General features: G+C 43.8%; 1 protein-coding gene across 1 annotated transcript in view; it reads right to left on the reverse strand.

The window, feature by feature from the left end:
* The window catches only part of map1ab (microtubule-associated protein 1Ab), a 90,370-nt gene that overhangs the window by 2,696 nt on the left and 60,095 nt on the right, over window positions 1–27,579 (reverse strand). Inside the window, exons 3-6 of the mRNA XM_080474481.1 lie at window positions 17,052–17,134; window positions 16,420–16,557; window positions 2,200–13,618; window positions 1,821–2,053 (exon numbers count right to left, since the gene is read on the reverse strand). Of these exons, the coding sequence (XP_080330607.1) occupies window positions 1,821–2,053; window positions 2,200–13,618; window positions 16,420–16,557; window positions 17,052–17,134 (11,873 nt within the window). The remainder of the gene's footprint in view (window positions 1–1,820; window positions 2,054–2,199; window positions 13,619–16,419; window positions 16,558–17,051; window positions 17,135–27,579) is intronic.

Raw genomic sequence — 27,579 nt, forward strand, 5'->3', positions numbered from 1 at the left:
CTGTGTTTTCACTTGAAAATATTCACTTTCTTGCCTTCTGGGGCTCAACAATCCTCATTTGTGTGTTTTGCTGAGCCTCAGTTCTCTATGGCTCCATCAGCTTCACCAGATCTCCTTTGTCAAAACGTTTTACCGCAAACTGGGAGCACCAAACTAACGCCGGGGTGTTTGGAAATGCTCTGAACCAGTCTCCAAGACGCTGTTAGCCGGTGAAGCTGCTCAGATTGCTGTGTTGTCTGCCACGTAAACTTCAAGATCTGTCTGTTCTTTTGTCGCTCTGTGTTCAAATCCTGTAAAGATTTTTTTTTAAGCATCTGTTTCATGCACCTTGCTGAAACAGTGAGTGGGTTGTACACACAACTACCCTCCCTGGCATTGGCTGAAACATTTCACAGACGTGTGTCCTGTGCTGTTTTGATATCATCACACTCGTGAAGATATTTTGGCAGCATGGAAAGAAATTTCTCGCAGCTTAGTTGTTTTCCCCAGTTGGAGAATTTAGCAGATTTGACATATTTTACTAAATGACTGATGTCAGTCACTTTTCTGATTTTCTTTCTTTACGGCAACAGTGAAGCTGGGATTTATTGAACCAGTCAGCACAATGTACAATACTTTAAATTCAACTTTAAATATGACGTAGTTCACAGTGTTCCCAGTAATCCTTCGTTCACTTTTCCTGAAGAGATTTTAATGATGTTATGGGCCACCTCCAACAAGGGTCTCCACAGTGCAGGGGGAGTCCCCTCAATGACTTCTTCTTACAAATGCAACATGTCTGAGAAGTGGCATACGTTGTCTGCAGTGTTGCCACAGTTACCTTGAAAAAGTAATCTGATTACTGATTACCAGATACTCCTTTGAAAAGTAAACTTTGTTACTTTGCAGATTACTTGCATTTAAAAGTAGCTCGGTTAGATTACAGGTTACTTTTTAAGTTACTTTCAGCAGCTGCAAGCAGCATCCCCCACCGTCTCAACATAAAAGTAACAGCTGATCTGATGGGCGGGGCTTCCTGTCGATGGGCGGGGCTTCCTGTCGATATATCCTTTTACTTACTACTGCAGTTGTCATTGTTGAAATGTTAAGGTTCAATGAGGATGATCTGTTGGTTCCACTTCTACTGTAAGACTCAGTTGAGCGAAGAAGGGGGTCGGTCAGGAGCACAAGGGTAAGAGACTGCCTGTGTGTGTGTGTGTGTGTGTGTGTGTGTGTGTGTGTGTGTGTGTGTGTGTGTGTGTGTGTGTGTGTGTGTGTGTGTGTGTGTGTGTGTGTGTGTGTAGAGGAGCAGCCCAGTTATTCTCTGCCTGTTCTGTTCAGTAAAGCGGATTTACAGACAAGAAACTCGTCCTGCTGGACGCCACAATAGTAACGCGCAGTGACTTGTATAAGTAACTTAAATCTGATTACTTGTTTGGCAATAGTAACATGTTAGATTACTTGTTAATGACAAAAGTGGTCATATCAGAGTAAAGTGTTATTGGCATCACTGATTGTCAGACCAGGATGCAGTTTAACTTGGTAGTCGCACCATATTTCCCAACATTTAATAAAAAAAATAAAAATAATTTGCATTTCGTTCCAATTAATTACACAATCAGTTGTTTTCTGATGCTTTTTCATCCCTACAATTCTTTGGTAGCACCGAGGACAAGCACACTCAGTTTTAAAATATGTTTTACATTTCTTATAATGTTCAGTAATTGGTTGAATCATTGTCCTTTACCAAATCAATGACTTTATGAAACACATACAGTAACTCTGCACTGCACATGTACCCTGACAATAAGGCTGCGAGCTTCACCATGAAGAGCAAATACCTGTAAATTGGAGCCCCACTGAGCTTTGCCCTCCAGCAGGGCATCTAGGACTCCACGGCTGGGCTCTCCACTGCTTGGGTCATTCCCACTGACGACATAGTATGAAGCCCGCACTCTCTTGAAGAACTCCTGGTCCACGTTCTTGGCACTGCAGTGGTTGGGAATATAGGCCAGGTCAACGTAGACCGGAGGTCCAGGGGGGACAGTAGAACTAGACTTCTGGGTATTGTTGCCTGTAGGTGAGCAAGTAAATCTGCATTAATGGAGAAAAGCATACATTCAATCGACTAATCTGTCTTTTATACAGTACTGGCCAGCCCTTGAAGTGAGGCCTACTACTGCAAACAGCTTTCACCAGTTCTTGAAGATGTCAACATACCTGAACTAGTCTTGACACCATTGATCAAGCCTTTCCCAGGGTTCAGGATCTCACTCCTTGAGCCTTGGTTTTCAGACATCTTGATCAGCCTGGAGCTTCTCTCTGTGTCCTTCCTCCTAAGGGAGGCTGACCGAGGTGAGGCGGTGTCCTTAGACTGTTTCACTGGAGTAGATGACCTCTTCCTTACTTCCCCCTTACGTGCAGGTGAGGCAGACTTGGGTTTGCTCTTTCTGAGGCCTTTGGTGGTCTTGTGCTCCTTCCTGGGAGGTTTCTCTGTGCTACTGTGGTCATTGAGGAGAACCTCTGGATCTACCATGCACACATCAGGGTGGGGAGGGTGGGGTAAAGGGTCCTTTGATGGCATAGGGAGGGGATCGTGAGTCTTCTGAGATGAACGTGGTGATGCGGGGTGGTTCCCCCCACCAGCTCCAGAGGCAGATGATTTGTCCACCGGCAGATGCTCAGCGTCTTCGTCTGAGTCCAGGTTTCCCTCTGCCGTGATGGAGGGACACTCCTCTGTTTCTGGAGGGACATCTGAGTCAGATTGTGAAGGTAACGACTCACTCACTGATGTTGGAGGTGTTTCTTCTCCAGCTAAGGTCACAGCCAAACCAGATGACATTGTGCCCGGCAATGGGGGTTGACCCTGTCCTGCATCTCTGTGGTGACTCTGAGCATGGTGGGACCTTTGCTTGTGTGACCTCCTTTTCACAGAGTGCTGCTCTTTGTCATCTTCATCCCCTTCATGGGAGTGGCCACTGTGGCCTTCCTCCTCACCATCATCACTGGAGAGATGTGGACTAGGGTTGATAAAGGATGGAGAAAGTTCTCCTTTACGATGTTTGTATTCGCAGGACGAGAAGCCTTGGGGCGAGCCACCGGATGCTCCGGTGTTCAGGTCACAGGGACGTTCGGCCTTTACATCTTTTGAAGACATGGACGTACCATGAGCGCCGGACATCCATTCCATGACTTCCTCTTCGTCTTCCTCTTCATCATCATCATCCCCGTAACCTGGTGGGGGGGTACTTGGGCAGTCGTCAGGCCTCTGCAGTAGTTCCCAATCAGATATACTACTCCTTCTTCTCCGTTCTAATCTCTCTAGTGGCATTTCCAAAAAGCCTGACTGGTCCATTCTTTCTGCCTCATCTTTTTTCTCAAATTCTACTTTGTCACTCATCTGGGCATAAGGTGTTGTTTCTTTCTCTTCTGTGCTGTCTTTAGAGGGTGTTTCTGCTATCTTCTGATCGATTTCAGCACCTTTTTCATCCTCTGTCTTCTTATCTTTAACATTTGTTTCTTTTCCTGAAACTTCCTTCGAAGTTGCAGTTGCTTTACTTGACTTTTCCTCTTTTTCTTGAAGTGTTTCCTCTTTACCTTCTCCAGTTTTGGGAAGGTCTGTAATGGCACATGAGGTTTTAGTAATTCCACTAAGTCCAGTGACTGAGGCTATCTGTTGAGTTGTTTCCATCACATCGGATTGAGACACAACCGTAGTAGAGGTGATGGTGACAGATATTTCTTTGGAGTGTATAGTACTCTCCAACTTACTCGGCTGAATTGAGGAAAGGACCTCTTTTTGCTCAGCCATTTTGATTTTCTGACATTCAATGCGACATGGCAGGGTGCTGTCCTCCATTTCAAGTGTATCAGGGTCCTCGTCCGCTGACCCTTGGGACTCCCTATCAGAGGAGTCAGCCCTTTGGAGGGGAGAGATGTCGAAGCGAGCTTCTGATGAGGATGAACTCTCAGACACCTTCACTGCTTCTGTACTTGGTATTGACTGAGCTGTGGTGGAAGTCGTAGTTCTTTTAACAGAGAAGCTATCAGTACTTGACTTCGAGAGTTCTTGTGACTTTGTAGAACCACCATGATCTTCAAGTTGCATGGCAGTGGTAGACGTTTGTGAAAATGTCGGTTTCACATCTTCAGTCTTGCTCGGTGAAAACTCTTTTGTTGCAGGTTTTTTTGCCACTTCCATGTACTCGTCTCGCAGAGATCCTCCAAAGCAGGAACTTGGAGGTGTTGTGAAAGATGATTCTTCTTTGGTAGAAGGTACCCCGGAACGCAATGCTGAGTGAGTGTCAGCCTTGTCTCCCAGATGAACAGATGTTGAGCCTGAAGATGTGTAACTGTACGACGTAGAGGAAAACGTTGAAGTTGAGTATGTCAAAGTAGTGTATGTGCAAGCTGATAAGGTAGTTCCTTCAAGTGTTGCGCCGCGATCTGAACCCAGCCTTTGCTCTGGACTTTCTTCTTGGACATCTCTTTGGCTCAAATATTTACTCTCACCGAGTTTGGATACCTCAGAGGTATCTGAGAGCGTTGTGGTTTCCTTTTTAGGCTCCTTCAAAGCTGCCTGACTGTCCTCACTGGAAAATAACTCAGAATAACTTGCAAATCTGCTCTGTCCAATTTCAGCATAGCTCCCAGGCAGAGGAGGCGAGGTACGAGGCAAAAAGCTGCCTGTTAAGGTGCTTGAAGATGCCAGCTGAGAAGCATCTTTTGCCAAAAGGCTCAACTCTGAAGAGGACATTTTGTCTTCATCTCCTTTTTTTAACAGGAGTACTTCAGAGAAAGAAATTTCCTCTGCTGATGACAGTCTCCTCTTTGTGGTCATTTCAGGAGCCAGATGCTTTATGTCCTTGTCTTCTGTTTTAGGCTGTTTTTGGGCATCTGCCGTAGCAGTGACGCTTTCTTTTGTTTTCACTATACTTGGGTCCTGTGGCAGAGCTGTTTTGCCCACATCTTCAAGCTTGGCTGCTGTCTCCAATTTAACATCTTGTTTGGTTGAAGCATCATCAGTGGTTGGTTTGCGGCTCACTTCCTCTTTAAGTTGGTCTAATTCTGTCATTTGTGACATTTGATGTGAGTCCTCAGCACTGGCATCAGAGCCACGTCGACATGTTTCTTTCTCAGACTGTTCTCTGGCACCCTTTTCCATATCTACATCACTCGACTCCTCCACTTCCTCCTCATCCTCCTCTTCTTCCTCATCATCATCATCATCCTCATCATCATCATCAACATTGAAGTCTTCTCCCTCAACAAGTAACCTTTTATCTATCAGGCGCTCTTTTCCTTCAGAATAACCTAGAGATTTAAAGGGAGCAGAGCTGCTAATTTGACTGTTATCTAACGACAAGACATTATCATCTATTTCACGGCCTGCAAAGGAGGCTACAGGGGGTTCTCTCTCCACTGCTGATGCTTCTTGAGGAAGAAAGTCTTTTTCTGCAGGTGATCGCCGACCAAATGGAGATCCCTTCTCTTTATGATCTGGAGAATCTGCTTTTGCTTTCATTGACTCAGCAGTTTTTTCCTTCTCCTTCTCCTTCTCTGTCGATTCCTTTTTAGTGAATTCCTCAAAAACTTTGCAAGTAGTTGATGCCTGAGCACCACGATCTGAGTGGCTCCATGACGGAGAAGATGCCTCCTGTCTGAATGATGTATCTGCTGATTGAGTGGGAGGACTGGCAGTTACTACAGCCCTTTCTCCCACCATCTGTGTTTCAACAGTTGCTGCGGCACATGCCTTCATGTCCTCCTTGTCTTTTTCTGTCTTCTCAGGTTTGTCCTCCTTGGGAGTGAAGGAATAAGACTCGGCAACTTGGGACATTTTGTTGTCTTGTATGTCTACAGATGAAAAGCTCTTCTGAACATAAGACGTATCTTCTCTTTCTTCCCTCTCACTTTCTTCCTCTTGGCCTTTCTCTCTGTCCTCATATCTAGAGGAAGCACTTGGACTGTGGTGGCTGCTTCTTTCACTCTCTGTGAGCGACACAGGGCTGTAGTCAACTCTGCTGAAGGACAGAGGCTCTTCCTTATAGTGATCGTCCAGGAGAAGCATAGCGCCTCCTGCCTCTGCCTGACTTGATCTCCTATTATCATCAATACAAACGTCAGAAGGACGATCAAAACCAAAGGAAGCCTCACTCTCCTCTCTTAAATCCAACTCTTTTCTGATGGGCTTTTCGTATGGATCGTATTTGGATGCACTGAAAGTTTGCTTCTCATCTCTCAGACCTCCACTGACGCTCTCCTTTTCGGGGCTTGGTTTTTCACTTTTCTCTATTTTTGTTGCATCAGTTGTAAGCCGGACATCCTCAGAGTCTTTGTCCAACATGAAATATGAACAAGGCTGTGATAATCCGGGAGACGCCACCTCACGCTCTCCTTCTGTCTCCCTTTCTGCTTCTTTTTCTAGCTTCTCGTCAAGCTTTGTCTTTCCGGCTGCACTGGCTCCTGGGCTCGTCTCTTTTTCTGGTTGAGGAGTTTCTTCTGCACTAGACTGGCTTTCGGTACTAGAAAGAGTGCAGCTCCGGGGTTGGCTCTCACTGCTTGATTCTGTGGATACCACAGGCTTCTTCTCACCTGCACCGGACACTGGCTCTGCTTTGGGAGCGGGACGGTCAGAAGTTGAGGTTGTCTCCCCTTTTGAAGCGACGGTGTCAAAGGATTGCTCCGGCTTGGCGAGGGGTGCCGAAGTGTTTTTGTCTGCAGCTGGTGGAAGTTTGGGTTCCTCCTTGTCAAGCTCTTTGAGATCTTCATCTATAGAGGGCTCCTGCATCGTGAGAGTAGGTATTACCATTGTGGGCTGTTGAAATGCAGCCGGCTTCGTCTGGTCACCTTGGGTTTGATTCAAACCTGCAGAAGGGATATCATGGTCAGTTATTCTCGGCTCCACGGACAGTGGCCTGGAACCTGCTCCTCCCATACATATGTCTTCCTCCTCTTCATCCCCTCGGTCTTCATCTGATGACTGAACCACAAACGGAGGTTTGTATTCCGTCTTTGAAGGCATTGCTTCTTCTCCTGGTATTGTCTGTATATTCTGTTTGAGAGTTTTTTGAAGGTCTTTCTCTTGCACTTCCTCTTTCTCCCATTTCTCCTCTTTGGAGTAATCTGTGTCTGTGGAGTCGGACTTTTCTTTCTCTGTTATCTTGTCTGCCTTTGTAAGAGCAGCCTCCTTTTCATTGGACTTCTTTCCATCCCTCATATCTTCAGTCTCGTATTCTTTTTCTGGTTCTTTTTCCATTTTCTGTTCTTTACTCAGCTCAGCAACATGTGCATCATCTTTTTCTTTTTCCATCTTGTCTTTCTCACTAATTGCAACTTTCATTTCTTTATCTTGAGCTTCCTTCTCTTCCTGGAAGCCACCAAGAGATGAACACATGACATCTTTTATTGGTTTTAGGTCTTCCTTTGTTGTTGGTGCAGAGGACTGTTGTTTTGCTGCTGCAGTGTCAAAACTTTCTGTCTCTTTCTGAGCTCCAGAAGTGTCCTGATGTATCTGCTCATCACTGACCTCAGAAATATCTTCCTTTTCAGTCTCCTCTTTTTCTGAGGTGTGACTCGGCAGAACATCTACCTCTTTTTTATCTTCTTTCTTTGATTCAAATTCCAACGGATAATCCGTTTTCCCCTTTTCCTCATCTTTGATGCTAAATGTTGGGGCAAATATCTCCTTCTCTGCTTCCTGTTTGCAAGTTTCTGTTTCCTTCACATCTTTAGTCTCTTTGTCTTTTGAGGTTTTCTCTGCTGTCGCGATACTTTCGTTCTCTATGTCTATGTCAGTCTTGTGAGTTTCTTTATCCTTCTTTTCTTCCACCGCGAGTTTCTGGTCACTGTGGTCGCTCTTCTTTTGCTGTTCAAATTCTTGCCTAATCATTTCTTCCTTAGATGTGTGTGTTTCCTCACGTTTCTCCTCCTTAATTTCGGTTGAACTCTCTTTATTTTTCTGCTCATTAATAGATGAAAATCCAGAAATATCTTTCTTTTCATCTTCTTTTATAACAGCCACTTCTTCTGGCTCTTCTTTACTGAGTTTTACTTCTGACGTAATACATTTAGCTACAGCCACATCCTCCATGGGGGATTTGACACCAGCAGCATCTTTTTTCTCCTCTTCTTTCAAGGGTTTTGTATCAGAAATTACTTCCTTTATCGTTACTGTGTCCTTTACCTCTGTGATGAGTTTGATATCAGCAGCATGATCCTGAATTGTAATTTCATCTTCTTCTTCATCATCATCATCTTCTTCTTCTTCTTCTTCTTCTTCTTCCTCCTCTTCTTCTTCTTTCTCTTCCTTGGGCAGTTTGACAGTGAGCATTTCCACAGTCTTCTCTTTCTTATCTTCTGTCTTTGATTGGACAGCGTTTTCTTTCTCTTTGTCGTCTTGCAGTGTGGATGTCTTGACGGCAGGAATATCTGTGCTCGTCACAACATCCACTTCCTCTGTCTTCACCGGTTTGACAGCAGGACTGACTTCTTTACTTGTCACTTGCTCCGTCTCTCCTGCCAGGACTGATTTGACAGTTGCTGGTGTTTCTTTTGCTTCTGCCTTGCTCGGTGTGCTGGGGAAATCATCATCTTCATGAACAATTACACAATCCTCTTTTTTTGTGAGTTTGATGGCCTCGTCTTTACTTTCTCCTTCTTGTTTTTCTTCTTCCAGTGATGATTTAGGAGCCGAAATGTCACCTTTACTTGGCAGTTTGTCTTGTTCTTCCTTGGCAGTAAGTTTAAAAACAGCAGAATCATCTTCGCCTTTCTTGTCACTCTTGTCATCTTCCATAGTGGGTTTGATGACAGAAGCATCATCCTTACTTGATGTCATATCTTTATCTATAGACGGCTTAGAATCTTCTTGGCAAGTGTCTTTGTCCTTATTCTGTTCCGGGATGGACTTTTCTGGAAAGAATTCAGCTTTGTTCACTGTTTGGCCCTCATCTTCTACCTCCGTAGAGCTGAGCGATGAGATGCCATCTTTAACAGACGACTCATCTTTCTTTGAGATAGTTTCTTCCTCATTAGCAGCCTTGATGTCTCCAATCTCTTTTTCGTCATCCCTCCACTCACAGGGCCCTGTAGCAGTGGCATCCATCTTTTCAGTCATTTTGTCCTCTTCCTCATCCTCTTCATGTATAAAATGTGGCGCTGATAAGTCCTGCTCCTTCTCATCTTGGATGGTTTCAGAGATAGACATTTGGTCTTTCTTTGGCTCTGTCCTCACCTCATCTTTGACAGGTTTAATATCTGACGACTGGGCCATTTCATTGTCTTTCTCTTTAGTCATTGCTGAGCCAATAGCAGAAATGTCTTTCTGCTTCTCTTCTATTAAAGTTCTACTATCAGACACAGACTCATCGTCTTTTTTAACCTCACCTTTGGTTCTTAAGTCAAACTCTTCTCCTTCTTGTCTCTGCTCATCTTTAAATTGTTTTATCTCAGAAGTATAAGTTTTAATCTCTGCTTTTTGTGTGGTTTCCAACAGCTCAACAGCCTCATCTTTAATGGCTGTAGCAACTGTGAGAGATTCCTTCACACTTTCTTCTCTGACAGATTTCATATCCGAAATCTCATCCTTTACTCCCTCTTTCTCTTGGGTCTCATCTGTGAGAGACTTAACGGCACAAAGATCTTCATGCAGGACAGATTTCTGCTCGTCTTTGATGTGTTTGGTATCCAGGGCGTCAGCCTCTCCTTTCTCCTGTTCCGCCTTGACGAGTTTTACTGCGGGTTTCTCATCATGGTCATGGTCATCATCATCTGTCTTGCTGTCATCGCCACTCTCCCTCTCTGGAAATGTACCTGGTAGAGGCACTTTAGGTTCTGTCTCTTTGAACTTGTCATCAGTGTCTTCTTCATGTTCTTCTGATTTCACGAGGGAATCCTGCCCTGGCACCACTTTTACAGATGCATCATAACAAGGTAATGCTTGTGTCTGTTTTTCTTCCTCTTTTGTGTCTTTCTCTGGCTCTTTCATCACTGGAACCTCTTTCATGTCCCTTTCAAGTGATTTCTGCAGATGTTCTTTCTGAGTATCTGTTTCTGTGTCATCTCTCGTTTCAGTTTTGTCATTACTTTTTGTGTCAGGATCAAGGAGTGTCTCTTGTTTTTGCATCTCCAAATCAGGGAAAACCTTCGTCTTGTCATCAACTGGTGAATGACGAAGTGGAGACTGAGCAGCACTCGATGGTCCGGACTGAGGAGGAGACGCCATTTTCACAGTGATATCATCCGGACTGAAGCAACGCTCCTCGCTCTCTGAAGTGACAGAGTCTGACCCAAATGGCCTTGTAGGCACAACAGAAGAAATGTCTTTAGGTGTAACAGCGTCAGCATTTTCTTCTTCAACTGGTAGGTGGACTGGTTTTTTGTCGTATACGGAACTTGGAGACCCTACAGCAGAAATCTTTTCTACATCTTTTTCTTTACCCTGTAACCTTTGGGATGCTGCATAGCCCTCTTGGAGTTTGTCAAGTGAAATGTCAACATTAGGAGTTTGGTCTTCTTCCTCTTCTTCCTCCTCCTCCTCCTCTTCCTCCTCTTTGGGAGCATGTGGTGCCTCGGCTGCAGTCTGCACGCCTGGAGTGGTCGGCTGTGAATCATCAGCTGGTGACTTACATAGTTTGTCTTCTTCTAAAGAAGGTGGGGAAAGAGATCCAGCGGAAAGAGGCTGCTCCTTGCCTGGGGTGGCGTCCGGTGGGGTACTCAGCTGGGCCGGGGATTTTTGCGGTTCCTCAGCAGAAGCTGCCGCCGCCGATGTTGCTGACTGGTCTTCGGCAATGGAAGTAGGAAAAGAGGAGACTTTGTCGTACTCTGTGATGGAAGTAGCAGAGGAAACGTGCTCCTCTTCTGCCAGCGGAGCTGTGATGATGTTGGTGAACACCGAGACTTGCTCTTGTACGCCAGGGATAAATCCTTTCTCTGTCATGGCCGCTGCCTGAATCTCCCTCATGCCATGTATGTCAACAAACGAGCCTGTCTGATCTGGAACTGAAATGTCATAGGCACCAACGTCGTATTGAAGGTGTGGTATTCTCTCCTCGGCCTCTTCGTGAATTTCCTCATCAGAGATCGTCTGCTCCGTCTCAGAGTAGCCGGGAATTGTTTCATCATGGATGTAGGAGACAGGAACTGCTGCAACAGCACCTTGAACTATTGAGGTTATGGGAGCGGTGGCCCCGCCAACGTGTGAGAGGTAGCCCTCCTCCTCCTCCTCCTCTATGTCTTCTTCTTCATCTTTGGCTGAAGTCAGAATCTCACTGGTTTTGCTTTCAATGTCATCTTCAGGTTTGACTTTAATCTCTTCATCGGCTATCACATCTAGATCCTCCACCTCCTCCAGTTCAGCCTTCTCCACTGCTTCCTCCTCATCTTCCTCATATTTCTCATCTCCGGAGGGAGTCGGGTGTCGCTCCTCTGTCACCACCTTCGCTAAGAGACTTTCTGATTTCTCCATTTCTTCTATCTCGTGTTTTTTGTCAAGTCCATCATCCTTTACCTCCTTCCACTTTGACTCATCCTCATCTTCACCTATTCCCATGTCTTCCTCCTCTTCCTCCTCCTCCCTCTCCCGTGTCTTCTTTATGGCAGCTGCAGCCTCTTCCTCCTCCTCCTCCTCCTCCTCCTCCTCCTCCTGAGATGCTGCTCCCTCATCCTCAAACTTCTGATCTTCTTCTGTTCTTCCCTCCTGGGCAGACAGATTGTCTTGGTCTACAGTTTCTTCCTTCACTTCTTGGGCTGGCGCCTCCTTTTCAGGGGACTTTGCTCCTGCTGAGATTTCACTAGTTTCTTTTTGTGCTTCTGTCTTATCTGGGGTGGGACTTTCTGCTTTTGACTCTGCAGAAGCCTTGTTACTGTCCGGTACTTCAGCTGACATGCCAGTAACTTCAGCTTTGTTCATGTCTTCAAACTCCTTGGTGAGGTCCTCAGGTGTGGACGGAGCAGACGTGCGCTCCACGGCTCCGTTCTGAACTGGTTCCGGTTGGACGGCTTCAGGTTTCGGCTCCTCTGCTTTTGTTTCAGCAGGTTCAGCCTTTGCTGCTTTGCTTTTCCCAGTTTTGGCTTTACCTGATACTTTAGCTTTATGTAATGTCTTTCTCACCTCTGGTGTAAGAGGTTTAAGATCCGGCTTTGTGATTTTCCTCAGCTCAGGTTTGGTTGTGTCTTTCCTTTTGTCCTCTTTGGACTTAGCATCTTTCCTCTCATCTTTTTTAGACGAGTCATCTTTCTTTATTTTCTTGATCTCTTTCTTTTCCTTATCTTTTTTCTCATCCATTTTTGATACTCTTTCCTTGGAGTGCTTTTTTAAAGATTTTTCTTTCAAGAGTTTTTTCTTTTCAGGCACCTCAGTTTTAGATTTGATGGTCTTGCTAGGCTTTTTCTCCTCTTTTTTCTCGGACACATTTTCCTTCACAGATTCACTCTTCACCTCCGTGGTGGAAGACACGTCGTCTTGTCCGTCAATATCTTTCTTTGAAGCCTTTGCCGTGGTCTTGGGGGAGGACTTGAGGCTCTCTTTGCTGTCTGTTCTTTGCTTTAACTTTGTCTGCTTAATAACAGAGGGAGGAGCTCCTGAGGCGATGTCCTTCTGTGTGGCGACAGGATAGCGCAAGAAGTCAAGGTGTTTTAATTTTTCTAGGCCTTCTAGGATCTTGTTTTGTGGTGCGTTCCCAGGGAAAAGCACTCTAACAATCTTTTCTGCAGGGTTGGCAGGGAGCCAGACGACTAAGGCTGTCACTGATGTTAGGTAGGGCACAGATATTTCTCCTTCTTTCCCATTAGGCAGCACGATTCCAGTTTTGGCCTTACTGTTGCCAGCCCACTTCTGCATTAGAAACTGCATCTCTTTACTTTCTTTGACGGGGTTGAGAATATACATGTCTAATCTGCCCACTCCCATCTTGTGGAAAAGAGTGATGGGGTCAATAGTGTTGCTCACGACTCGAAAGAGGGGCTCTGGTTTGATTCCTAGCTTGTTGAGGTACTGCAAAGTGAGTGAGGCCTCTTCAATGCTGCGCTTCACTTTGAGATTAGATTCTGGCATCCGGAGTTTCTCTGGTACGTTAAAGAACACAACACCGAGCTCTGGAGAAATTAGGTTCTTCATCCATTCGCTATAGTTGGTGGAGCCCTGTGACTGCTCTTCCTCCTGTTCCGCAATCTTCCTCTGAAGAAGACCATTGATGCCTGGGAGATTGTCAGCGCCGATGTGTGTGAGGAGCATTGAGTCGATGCGGTCCAGGTGACGGACCAGTTTCCAGAAGCAGGATTTCCTGTCGGAGCCTCCATCCACCAAGATGTTGAAACCATTCACAGCAAAGAGAGCGGAGTCTCCTCGTCCACCAGGAAAGATGTAGCAACATGGCTTGGACAGTTTGAGAAAGCCTCCAGAGGTGGGAGGCTCCAGCAGGTCAAAGGGTGAAGGGACGTCCACGGTTTCAGAGATGTACTCTGTGAACTCTGTGACGCCCTCCATCTTTGGGAGAACGGGCTCAGGGTTTAGTTTGTAATCCAGGAACTCCCGCAAGCTTTGTTGGTGTCCCAGAGAGCTCCAGCCCACCTCCCCGCGGCAGGACACCGTGAGTGTAGCCTGCTGCTTGGGGGCTGCTGTGCCCAGGAATTCACTGACCTACAGTGAAGATACACACACACACCCAAACACAACCAAGTGAGAGGAAGCCAAAGCAAATTAACACAAAACGTGTGTAGGGAAAAGAAATTATATTTGTGACAAGCTAACTTTTCATGTTACTGTATTTTAAAGTGCTGATGACACCAAAAGCAGACCTCTGCTGATTCTCTAGGATACTTTCCAGATAATTAAAAGAAAATGTATTTTTTAAGGATTCTGCCCCATTCTGAGAAATCGAAATTTTTGTGAAAAACCTCCTGTAAAAAACTCCAGTCGTCCTGGACCGCAGGACGGGACTAGATGTGACAAGTGCGCCGGAAGCGACTTGTCTGGCTGTGACGCTGGTTTGCATGCACTGTCGCTGGGAGCTTTTTTTCTCAAAATGCCACAGCTAGTGGGGCTGGATTTTCTTCAAACTTACACAGGGACAGAGTTAGTTTGTTCAGGTTCCTGAAAAAGCCGGACATTTGAGTCAGGTGGGTGAAACAAGTCCGGAGGAGGACGGATAAAGACACCCACGCCACGCTCTGCTTTGTGTTCGGATCACTTTAAGCCGACCTGTTTTGACTTGTGTCCAAGTTGAAGCAGGACTGGGGTTTTAGTGAACAACACAAGAAGGTTTTGCTGGACAATGCAGCCCCCACCATCTTCCCACAGAGCAGAATCAAGCCCAGTCTTCCATCAAGGAGGGGCAGAAGGTCAGCGGCGCTGGAGAAGAGGCACAAACTGGAGGTCGTAACTGATAACTGATAAAAGAAATTTGAAACATGTGGTCGTTAGATTTGGGCCTTTTGATACCATTAAACCTTCCCCACATTTCCCCGGGGTATCAGGTATTACAGTACTAATTAATAATCATTTAAGGTCCACACCGATTCTTCTCCTTCTTCTCTTTCCTCTTCTGGGTTTAACGGCAGTTTGCATCCAAAAAGTTGCATTACCGCCATCTGCTGGTTCTGTCTATCAACATTGTTTCTCCACACCTTTTCCACTCCGCTTCCTGCTTCAAGCATAAGTCTCTCGTTAATACAATATATGCCATCACAGTATAAGGTGAAACGTTTCATGTTGTTATGTTATTAGATGAAGTGTCCGTCATGCAAATATATAATATAACTTTAATCCAATAGTAGTGTCAGTACCCAGACTGACGTCGCTCTAGACCAGGGCTACTCAAATCATCAACAAAGTGTCTTGTTTGCTGTTGTCAAGCTAGAATCATGTCTGAATGCTCAGTACTCTGCCGACCCAGGACGAGGGTGTTTGTGGTGACGGATGTGCCGACTCTCTGGGTCACTAAATTCAGGACCTACAACATGATGGAGCTTCGCAAGAAGGCTGTTATTGACTTACAGCTTGTGCAGATAACATATTGGTTATAACATGTAAGTTTTCATTGGTATTTTATATTTTCCAGAGTAACGAGGTTGGTGGGAGCTGTCACATGGAGCAGGACGGCCTGAGAAGGTCGCTCGCTAAAGTTCAGACCCACGTCCAGGTAAAAGCCCTGGTCACCGACAGACAGGTGTTCATGTTAATCCTCCACATAAATATAGTATGAAATTTAATAAAATCTCATCCATTTTTTAGAATAACGCTTGCAGCATTGCATTTTAATGAGACTACCCACAGATGCTGAAGGTCGACTCAGGTTGGAGACGGTACTCCACACACTTTCCAAAGTACAACCATGGAGGGTACATTGTCCAGAAAGTTGTAGAGAAGCCGACACTTGGTAAGATAGGAACTTCATAACCAGACATTTCCAGTGTTATACTGACCCCATTTTGGTCACGGTCACTGAAACTTGAAATCTTACAAATGCTTCGTTGTTGTCCTGTTACAAAATATGTTAGCGAGCTAATGAGGACGGTGGAGATGTGTCGAGGGGAGGAGTACAACGGTGGCGCTTTTAAAGGTTTTGCATATTATTATATTATGTTGAGACTTTTTTCCCCTACATATAAACATAATACTGCAATATTCAGTTGGTGGATTTTTAGTTCTTTAAATTACTTGTACCATCGTTATATTATCATATCGTTATTTTCTTGCCGGCTAAATACGACTACAGTGAATGAATTTAACACAATTCACAGTTTCTAAATGTTTTATTCATCATTCCGAAAATGGTTGAAAACTTGTATTATCAACAGAAAAAATAGTTGATACTTCATATGATGGAATTGGTAGCCTGACGTGCCTTCCTAGGTGGCTGTAACGCCACCGGACAAACTGTGGATAGGCCACGTAACACTTCCAGCTGAAAGTCAAACGTAAATATTGTAAATTTGGTCCAAGTACCTTCATGAGACAAAATGTATTCAACCTAAAGGTGTACTCAGAAATCACACTTTTTGAAAAAGTTAAATTTTTTTGTCAATATCACAAATTTGTTATCTTGTCAAAGAAAACAATACCTGTTGTGTTTGTTTTCTCACATCATGTTTGTTATTGAATTAGTTGATCAAATTCTCCACACATAAAACCTTTCTGGAAAAAATAATCTGTCATTGCATCTGGTGTTTGAGAAATGAAACTCAAAATATGGAAACAACAAAGTGGCCTGAATTATTGAGCAGAAATTATTGAGTCATTGATCCAGTTAGCAGGTATGCTAGCTGCACAGCAGCCGGAAAAACAGTCTTTAGTTGAACAAAATGTTGTTCTTCATAACAGTACCTTATTTGGGTTCTTTCTTTGGCGTCATCAGCTCTTTATATCAAACATGTATTTGAGGATGCAGAGCATAACACTCTATCTTAGTGTGAAGTTTTGGAGGACAGAAGATGACTCACCCCGGGATCAGTAAAGATACGGGAAAAGGTCTGGTGGGTGAAAACCCCAGCTTGGAGAAGAAGGCCACCGTGGTCAGAGCTCTGTCCACTCAAGACCAGGAGCTTGTGTCCCGCTGAGTCTGTGACCAGAGTCTGGATCTGGGACAGAGGGGGGGGGGGGGGGGGGGGGGGGGCAGAGGACAGTCAAAGGAGAGACAACACTGCCAAGACAGGAAGAGGAATCACTGCGTCACTTATGAAACACTTGAAAACGGGGCCTAAGTTTCTAAAACGCCTCAACCCTCCAGCTGCCTTTTCAAGACACACACGGCCTTCATGGTATTTTAAAAAAATATAGTAAATTATAACTATTTTGAAATATCAATGTGACCTTCTACTCTTTTCACATGAACTTTGAATAGCTTGTTATTGTTAATTTGACTTGAATGGACATGTGAAAAGACATTGCCAATTTGGACGGAAATGTGTGTTTTAGCATTGATCATGTAAGAATATTGACCTCGTTTGTCTACTGAAAATGGGTTAATATTCCTCACAGGCCATCAGTTAAACAACAAGAGTTAACTTCAGCTGAACTAATGTCTCACAAACACGTCCACAAGGAGTTGGCGATCAGGCGTCTCTGATCTTACCTCTGATACAACAGTGTCTTCAGAAGGGTTGACAAGGACCACGGTCTCTAGGACGTCACTCCTGTGGTGGAGAGTCCTTTGTCCTGCAGGACAAGAATGAAAACAGTCAGACAGGGTGAGACATGTTAACTGACATTCAGCCAAGTGGCCTGAAGAAGCCCTGCTGGACGGCATCCAGACCTGATCTGGAAAACCTCTTTGAGTCGGGCAGATTTACTATACTGCATACTGCATCGTATGTGGGGCAATCCCTATATAGAGGCAGGCAACCCACTTGTGCACCGTCGCCAGAACAAAAGTTAGAATGGGAAATAGGTCACTGATGCCTATTGGGTGAAGTTTTAAATTAGAGCCACAAGCACAACACACAACCAGTGATTACTATTTATACTTGGTATCAAACAGAGGTGTGTTTGACTTGGAAATCAGCCAATTTTTTTGTCAGCATGTAGAAACAGCGATACCTAGATACCACGTACGACAAAAACAAGTCATGTTACGCTAACGTGACGACTTGTTTTCAGAGGTGGTGTTAAGCGTCTAATTCCCCCGTTTCAGCACAGATTAGATTTTACAAAGGGCGGAAAATACTTTTGTTTTCACAATAACGTTTCACGTGACAACAGATCGTTTTTGCGTTTTGGTTTCAGAAAGATTTCGCGTTTACACGGAAACAGCAGAAACGATGCAGTTTCCCAGGAGGACCACTAGTGGTTGCTGTTGTTGACTTTTGCAGTTAAACCAGTAACAATAACAATTAAACCAAGAACAACGGCGAGAACAGGACAATCGGTATGGACAGACGAAAGCTCCCCATAGTGGCCCAGCATGCTAACTATATTGTTTTTTAGCATTTCTGCCATTCCTGCATAAATGGACATCGTTTTCAAAACTAAACGTAAAACAGTGCATTTCCACTTGAAACATTCTCATATAAATGGAGCCTGAGCTGCTGTACTGATCGTTTTACCGACAACGATTAAAAAAAGAAGTATTTGTGTCCCTTGCGTGACAAATGTGCAGTTCTGAAAGTGTTCTCACTGTCACACATAGGCTTTCAAGTAACTGAGCAAATATCAAGAGTTAATACACGGAATAATATCCACTCAATCTAAAAGCTCGTTTCAGACATAAAAGAATTGTTTCCCTTCTGTATCAATAAGGTAATCAGCGTGCCACGTTAAAGTCTAGACATCTGTGACTCAGAGGAGGAAACTCTTCTATTACTGATCGAATCACAGCTGTTCTATCTGCGTTTGGCTAAATGGCTTCGTGCTCTTTTCTTTTTTTTATCTTTCATCAAACTAAATGGCAATAACATTAAAAGACACTGATTAACAACGAGCAGAAAGCTGAAGGGAATCGTTATATAGTTCCTTCGTATCTTACCAACCATCATCTGTGACATTTTTTTTATGACGAAATGTCAAGAGCTTTTTTTTTTTTTTTTTTTTTTCCTGCACCTTCTTTTCTCTCCAGCTCTTTAAATCTTTCCTTGTGGTTCTTCCTGTCGACCAACCCAACGGTCAAACTGCAGTTTTCAACATCGGTGGTTCCACACTGACCAGCATCAGACAAACATGCCAAGCCGACGGTGAAGCCAAACGATGGTGGATCCACCCACAGCGACCAAGACACAGGAATGTCTGTCCAGCATGTTTTGGGTTTTTTTTTTTGGACAGTAGGAGGACTATGTATAGGAAACGCAAGCAACAACTATTCTAACGACGTGAGGCCAAATCCAAGCCTCACAAACTTTGCTGAAGTAAGCAAAATTGTAGCACCATTATAAGATAAGTCAGCTGAAAACAATGTAAATGAAAAACACAATTACGAATTCATATTCTAACAGTATCCAGCACACATTTAGTTAATAATCTTGAAACAAGCAGAGGATGTAGTTCGCCTGTTGATGTTACCACAGTGGTCCTCAATGTATGAAAACCCTCACAGGGACTTCAACCACATTTAACCAGAATTGAGAGAATTCCTAAAGTTTTCACGTTATAATATAGAATGGGGAATCGATTATTGAGCTCCACCGACATTAGAACGCATCTCCTGTGCAAATTACAGGCTTTGAATTAAAAATAAAGTAATTAAAATGTTTGGCTTGATAAAATAAAGAAGTTTGAGCCTCCCCTAATTAGTTTTTATCATAATTCCATCCAAAAAGTTTAAAGGAACAATCACATTTTGTAAAGAGAAGGCATTCCCCTGACCCCAGCCCGGAGTCCCGCCCCATGACAGTACTATCATAAGCTATACTTCACCTCTACAGACACTGAACCCGCCATAACTGTTTAGATTGTTAATCCCCAATACGCAGGGACGGGATTCAGTGCAGGACTTCTGACACTTCAGCAGATCTTCACACATTCATGTCTGGTTTCATAGAACGACGATTAAGCTGCGAGAGCAGATCTGTGATTCGCCAGTTTACTTTGGTGTAAGTTCCGTCATCGTGTTGTGGCGCCCCCCGCAGGGGGACTATCATCATTTTGATGGCTCCAACCCTGCATAAGCTCAAGCGGGCGCGTCGATGAAGACTTGCGACGCTGCAGCAACGAATTTGTGGATCTCAGAGGAACGAAGCCCGGAGAGGCGGCGTGTCCTTTTGCCCTCCTGATGTGCTTTCCTCAGGTGGAACAGAGGAGACGAGGACACATTAGCAGCCGCTGACGGCCGCCCGCGGGGCGGCTGCTCGCTGACGCTGCAGACTGGTACAAGAAGATACCACAACAACAAAGGCGCTCTCAGTCAGTCTGAAGCGTGGCGTCCACCCCCCCCCCCCCCCCCCCCCCCCCGGAGGTCAGGAGAACGTCAACAGAGAGGTTTCACTGTCCGTATCAGTGCACGCTGCAGCTTTCTCACATCAGGTTCACTTTCACTCTCAGTCGCTGCAGATTAACAGAAGCCTGTGGAGGTGACTTTGTAATTGGCCGTGTCACACTTAATGTTGAACATAATGTTTAAATGGGCTCTTTTAGGAAGTTTTTGAGACCAATTTCCCTGAACATCAAAGGAATACAAAGTACTTGCTTATGAATTGTGGAATGTCGGCAGTATACAGACCAAAACAAAAACTAGGACAGACCTCCACCAGTAATGTCCAAACAACCCTCGAACAAAACCCCACAAATATAACACTGGTCAACAGCCAAAACATTGTCTGGGTTTTTCCAACTGATTTAGAGTCATTTTGATGTGTTGAATCCAAAAATAACATTGGTTTTGCTCAATCAGGTCAACTCTTTTAACTAAGCCAGTTTCATGTTTGTGTTTGCATGTACGACTATTTTCACTTTGTATGATACAAAAATATTTCTTATTTCTTGAAATAAGAAAATTCTGAAGAGTTTGCACGTGCCAATTGATGACTAAGTGGTATTTTTTTATGTTACAGGTGAACAGAATTACTTCGACTAGAAGATCTTGCAAACATAAGCCCCGACATTTTCTGCTACATCTGCGGCGAAAACACCGTCGTGCCGAACAGAAATCCTGTCACAAGTTTCATAAAGCGTGCCGACCATGCTTATCTTGGTATGTGGGGTGGCATAGCTCGGTTGGTAGAGCGGTCATCCTAATTGACAGGTTGTAGGGTTCGATTCCCATCTCTGTCTGCCTACGTGCCGAAGTGTCCTTGGGCAAAACACTGAACCCCAAACTGCCCCCAGTGGCAATGCCTTGCATGGTGAAAGTCGCTATGTAAGTGACTCCATTTACCGCTCGGCGCCAAACATGGTATGCAAAGAGACAAGAAGAGTTGTCTGAAGTTTGGGATTCCTATTCCTTGGAGGGACAAATCATGTCACTGCTACTTCTGTACTACTGTACAGTACTGTACTGTAGTACCGTGGCTGGGATCAACAGAAAGAACTGGAGTAGCCTCAAGTATCCTGATCTTGAATCAGCACGTCGTCCAGTCGTCGTCCACGCTCCACATCCTTTCTCCCAAAAAGAGCTAAATGAGCTTTTCCAATGTCTATTACTCAATTTACAGAACTCGAAGTTTGTAACATATAATTAATACATAGTGTTTTTTTCTCAAAAACCTATTTCTGGTGAGAAATAGTAACAAAAATCTCCCGGTAATGACATAAAATATAATCAATGGAATCAGAAGATCAGGCTTTCTTTAAAACAACTTTGCGTAAAAACCTGACCTGATCGAGAGAACAGGACGTCATTTTCGGAATTATTTTCGGTGCAAAATTGTCCTAAATCAGTTGAAAAAACATAAACAATTTACAAAAACATTTTTTTTTGTTCCCCAGTGTAATAAATACGCCATCTTCAGACTAACCTAGAAACCATTTCAGTGTAATTCTGGATGCTCTGGATGCTCCGTGAAGTATCGGACCTGACACCTGATACCCGGTACTGGTATCGGTGCATCTTTACTGTAAAGGTGGTTTTGCTTGAGAACTCTTCAGGATGTGTTTGTAAAAAAAATATATATCAGACCCTTTACTTCTGCTTTGTAGTGTGATCACTGGCTATAAAGGCCAAATAGGTAGCGACTGTCATCAAGACACCACCATGATCTCCAGGGGCTGATCTCATTTGTACATAGATGGATGGACCTTGGAGATGAAATGAGTTTTCTGTCTGGAACTGGTCGATTTCTTTTCCTGCACATCAAGATTATTTATTTTAAGTGATGGAGAATCTTTCATAGTTTATCAAGCATGAGTATCGTTGTCTACATAATAAAATTCTAGATTGCGTTGAGATGTCAGGACTGCCGGACTTGTCACTATTAATAAAGTTGTGCGCAGTGAGTAGTGCTGTGACGGACACACATGGCATTCCCGAAGCAACCCGCAGTACGATTTAAAACTCGCTTTTCCAGTCACAAGCGTGCTAGTTAGTTGATTGACTTTTATAATCCTCAGTTCTCAGTTGGGGCAGCGGGGTTGTTGTTGGCACTCTTGACTCACAGAGAGAAAGCTCAGGTTTCCCTTTGGCAGTTTGGGATTCTGCATTGATTCAATGAGAGTCAAAATGGAGAACTCTGAGTTGTGAATTCATTTAGTTTTTTAATCTTCTAACTCAGTGGACAACTTTGTGCAACTGTGGTCAAGTTACCAATACATGAAACACTGGTCACTTCAAAAAAACACGTTATCAATCGTTTCAGTACTTGAGTGAGAATTGGGTTGCAACAGGCCCATGTTGGGCCCTCCATCCATCCATTCATTCTTTTAGACGGCTTCATCCACTGGGTGAACAATTAGTGAAGGCAGGTACGTCTTCACAGAGCAAAACCACACAGAGAGACAGACCCGTTGAGGTGAAATGCATGTTTAGGGACTGTGGGAGGAATCCTGAGTACTCAAAGAAAAACCTAACCACAGGGAGAACATGCAAACTCCATACAGAACCGACCCGGTCCGGATTGGAAGCAACGACTTTCCACTTGGCATTCAGTCATTCATCCCATGATAAAATGGACTCCATCACAGATTACAGAATGTAACCACTGTTTGGGAAACTTTCAAACTATATTTTGTGAATAACTCAAAAATCAAGATAATTTATCAATGTAGGAATATTTTAAAAAAAAACAACCGGTGGCACAAAGCTTCAGCCGCTAGAACAGCGAGAAAAATAAATCAGCAGAGAGGTTTAAAGTGGTTGTGGGCAGGACAAGGTTGGAGCTCTCATCCCTCCTACTGAAGAGCCGCAGGAGCAGCCATGAAATGTTTGCATTTTACTTTTATCCACCGTTTCTCCCTTTCCACTCCAGCTGCAAGTCTCAGCATGACAGATATACAGTGTGCTGTTCGGTTGGGCCGTAGTCCGACGTGGGTGTCTCTTTTTCTCACACTACTTCAAGAAATTACTTTGAAACGTTCCCACTCCTAAAGCATGAAGCTGAGAGAAATGTTGAGACAAACCGTTGCGCTGCCAACAAAAACAGCCAGAGTTCTAAAGCCATCTTGATTTGCTCCTGTCACTGGCACCCCCATTCTGCACTGCACCCCCAACGTTTGGCACCACGCAAAACCAATGTCAGGATTGTTGGTATGGATGTGACACCAGACAGAAGGACCTATATGTTTCATTTGTAATTCAGACCTTTTTCCAAACAGCATCGCAGCTGCTTTATGGACCAAAGACGCTCCTCGTCACTGTCTTCACAATCTGCCGAAGATTTCAGTTCAATCATTTGAGTTTAGCTGCTTTTGTTACTGAACAGCTGCACTTCACACCATTATGACAGACGAAAGAGGAAGTCAAGGAATGAATGTGTTAAGGGTTTTTTGCATTTGATGAAAAGAAACACACGTTAGTTTAACATAATTATGTATTATTAATACCAATGTGTAAATACAAGAATGCTTCTTATTAAAATTAATTTGGTAGCATTTGCACAAAACTGATTTTTCCTGAAAATGTGTTGAGCATTTTAAATTAAAGGTCCTTAAAAAAAAGAATACGATGACCACTTTTCAAAAAGATTCCTAATTCCATTAACACAACACCAATGTACTGAAAGCTCATTTCAACATATCAGCTGATAGCTTTTTGGTTTACTTCAGGTCTTAGGCCCCTTTTACACAAAGTTTTCAAGCAAAAACTGAAAACTTTCACTGCATTTTGGAGGGCCACTTTTTTTTTTTAAAGCGCTATCTCCATGGAAACAGGGGAAACACTGCTACTACACATATGCACCACTACATGCACAAGTAGACAATAACAACAATGTTTACTTCCAGAGTGTCATGACACATCATCTACAGAACTGCAGGCATCACTTGCCTCAGTTACGGTCAGAGTTCATGACTCCACCAGGAGAAAGAGACGGGGCAAACATGGTGCCAAGACCAAAACCCCCGCTAAGCAAAAAGAACATTAAGGCTCGTCTCATTTCTGCCAGAAAACATCTTGATGATCCCCAAGACTTTTAGGAAAATATTCTGTGAACTGACGAGACAAAAGTTGAACTTTTTTTGGAAGGTGTGTGTCCCAGTACATCTGGCGTAAAAGTAACAGCGCAGTTCGGAAAAAGAACATAGCGGCAGTAAAACATGGCGGTGGCAGTGTGACGGTCCGGGCCTGTATCGCTGTTTCAGGACTCGTGTTTACTTGTGTTATCTTTGACTAATGTTTAAATTAGTTTGATGATCTGAAACATTTAAATGTGGAAAACATGCAAAAAAGTCAGAAATCAGGAAGGGGGAAACACTTTATCACATCACTATGTTGGTCACCCTACTTTCATTGGCGAAAGTCAACAGTAATTAGATTACTGCTACTTTCCCACAAGCAGTTACTAAAACGTGATTTTGTGGCGATGACATACAAGCGGCACAACGTCAGTGGTAAACAACAGACACCGTGACGACAACATGGAGTGCAGGTGAGAGCAGCACCGCGCAGCGTTTAATGCTTCGCAGTACCGACATGACTTTGAGTTCGACTCAGTGAACGGTGACAAAAACATTAGCGTCCGCTGCACGCGAGAAAGACGAGCTCCGTCACCCCCCACATCCCCCCAATCACATGCGGCTCTCCACTCTGTGAGCCTCCGAGGTCTGAGAGGTCGGTCGCTTCACAGCATATTCAGGTTGTGCATCATTCCATTTCCATCCAGTAAAGATGTGGATCAACTCATTTCTGCAGTTCGGCATCGATTGGTCAGTTTCACCTCCAAAAGACAGGTTGAGGCGGCCAGCCCTCGTTTGGTTTCTACCAGGGGTGTGAAACATGCAGGTCATAATCTGACTGTCGTCGCCATTGTTATAACCTCTTCTAGCGTAACAATTACAATGAAAATATGTACTTGATTTACCAGTAAAAAGCTAAGCACAGTTTCTGATTCATTTACTTCGGATTAAGAGAATTGAGATGGACAGCACTGAGACCCCAGCAGAGAGATCAGTGACGCAGCAGTGAGAAACTCAGCAGGGAGCATCAGGAAACCCTGAGATCCACATGGAAGCGTCCAGCCCCCCTTCCCCCTGCAGCCAGTGGATTTATGTCTGTTTGCTTGTTGCTGTCTGTCTTTCTGTCCTCTCCTTTTCTCGTCTTCTATCCCCGGATCCCAACCAGACCACCAGAAGGTTCTCCTCCTCTGACTCTGGTTCTGCAGGTTTCTTCCTGTTAAAGGGAGTTCTTCCTTTCCACCATCCCTTCTGCTTGCTCATGTTGGTTTTCTCCCCGTAAAAGTGCCTTGAAATGACGAATGTTTTTGGCGCTATAGGAATGAAATACAATTTTATTTAAAATACATTAAAAGCAATTTTAAAATGTCAAGCGTTTTTGTAAAAATATAATAAATAAAATGCTGGCTTTTTCATGGCGTACTTGTGAAACGTGAAAATGTTGTTAATTGTTATTATACTAATTTGTCACTTCTCCTGGAGATGACTTTAAACTGCATTTGCCCCTTGAGCTGAAATTAATTTGACAATCCTGATTTAGACATTCAAAGCGATAAACCACAGAAACCAACACCAACAAGCTCCTTCATAGACTAATTCACCAGAATAAGACTATTGAGTAAATTGTGGTATTTATGCAAAATATCCATCATCATTCAAGCCTTTGATCCGAGAGCACGGATGTGAATTGAAATCAGAATAAATAATCAGGCTGTTGCTGGAAATGACCACCCGGGCCGTGCCAGTCGGCCTCGCAGGTCTGACAATCCATCGAGATGCTCACAGTGTGGAGTGAGAGCCTCCCTCCGGCGTCCCAGCGTCTGCTGCTCTGCTGCTCAACGTGTTGGTTTAAAAAGTCCTTTTGAAGAGAGCGGTGTTCAGCCAAGTCGCCCTCGTCTATTTATCGCCGTGGCTTTACTTCACTGGCATCGCAGACACAGAGGAGACTTCGTCCCATCACAGCCAGGCAGAGGCATTTTTAGAATCTCACATTTTAAAGTGTTCACATCGACCGACTCAATTATTTTAACAACACTAGTTATTCCCTTGGGGCAATTTTGAGCGAATGGCCCACGGGCAGCAGCCTGAGTAGCGCTCGGGGGGGGGGGGGGGGGGGGGGGAGCCGAGGGTCTTGCTCAGGGACCCACGCTCCACGTTTTAGGGACATTTAGGATCATTTAAAAGAGCTTGAACATCTCAGCCACCAGAATCAGTCTACATGACTCATGTCTGTGATGTTTAACATCCCAACACGACTTATTATGAACAACTGTGTCACACAATCCTGCTGATCAGTAAATCCACTCCAAGACACAAGGGGATTAAATTAAGAATTAAAAATCCTTAAGGAAGCAATAGAAGAGAAGATCTATTCTAGACCAAGATCCCATTTACATGACAACGTTTCAAGTTACAACGTATTGTTTTTAAATTTTCGAAACGATGTCCGGTTACACGGAAATGGCACAAATGCTGAAAACGATGTAGTTAGCATGTTGGGCCACCAGTAGGAGCTGTTTGTTTGTGTAATTGAAACTACACACATGCACAGGGAAAAATACGCTATAAACATTAACAATGAAGAGTATACGGACATTTGTGTGGACAGACGACCAAGTTGGATTATTACCTTGACAGTCAACTATAAAACTACCAAGTTCCAGGAGAATCTGGACTGGGTGTGAAGACACTCTGGAGACAAACATTGTTCTTATTGTTCTTATCTACTCACACATGTGCAGAAGAACAGTTTATTAAAGCCATGGCGCACATTTTGGAAAATCTGTGTTTTCTGCCGTTTACATGGAGACGAAGTCAGAGTGTTTTCAAAAAGTTGTGGTTTCCCCTGTTTCCACGGAAACCGAGTCTAAGCGTTTTCCAAAAGTTCCAGTGGCTCTGAGCGTCGCAGTAGGAAAGGGAAACTCAAAACACAACAAATCGCTCCGTTTTTCACTTGAAAATGTCCTGTCAGTGGGGCCTACAACTTTAAATACCTTTGAAACAAGATTTTGCTCTCAATTAATGGATCCACTTGATAATTGGAGGACTGTAACACAATCTAATAATGCAGTTTTATTCTCAGGTACACCATACGAACGTTCATCAATTACGAAATATTCAAAATCAAATGGATACCAATTAAATAAACTGGGAGTCTTGCTTTTTTTTTTTTAATGTTTAGCTGTTTTTATTTGACCTTTTCACCTCTCCCGAGCACTTGGACTCACAGAGTGAAGCATATTTTTCACATCCATGTTTTAGCCACTGTGAGCGCTCAAAGAATGCAGATTATCCATGATTAACTCAGTGTATGTGTAAACCCAGAGAAGGAGCATTTGCTTCATTTGCTATATGCTAAATGAGACATAAGAAGATGGTTTCATCACAGGATTTTTTATTTTGTAAAAATGCATTGGGAGTCAGATAATTAATGATACATACATCACAGTTGAAAAGCTCAATTATAGTGGCCAGCAAGGGTCAAGAAGAAATGACTTCTGAAGCAGCTACATACTTACTCAGAGCTGCTTTCATATTTGACCCCAAGAAGGGCCACAAGTGTAAAGAAAAGTGTTATGAGTTCTCAGGTCTATTAGCATTTCTTTGTGTTTCTGTTTTATCTTTTGAATTTG

Source organism: Lipophrys pholis (genome assembly GCF_963383615.2).
Source record: "Lipophrys pholis genome assembly, chromosome: 11".
NCBI lineage: Eukaryota > Metazoa > Chordata > Actinopteri > Blenniiformes > Blenniidae > Lipophrys > Lipophrys pholis.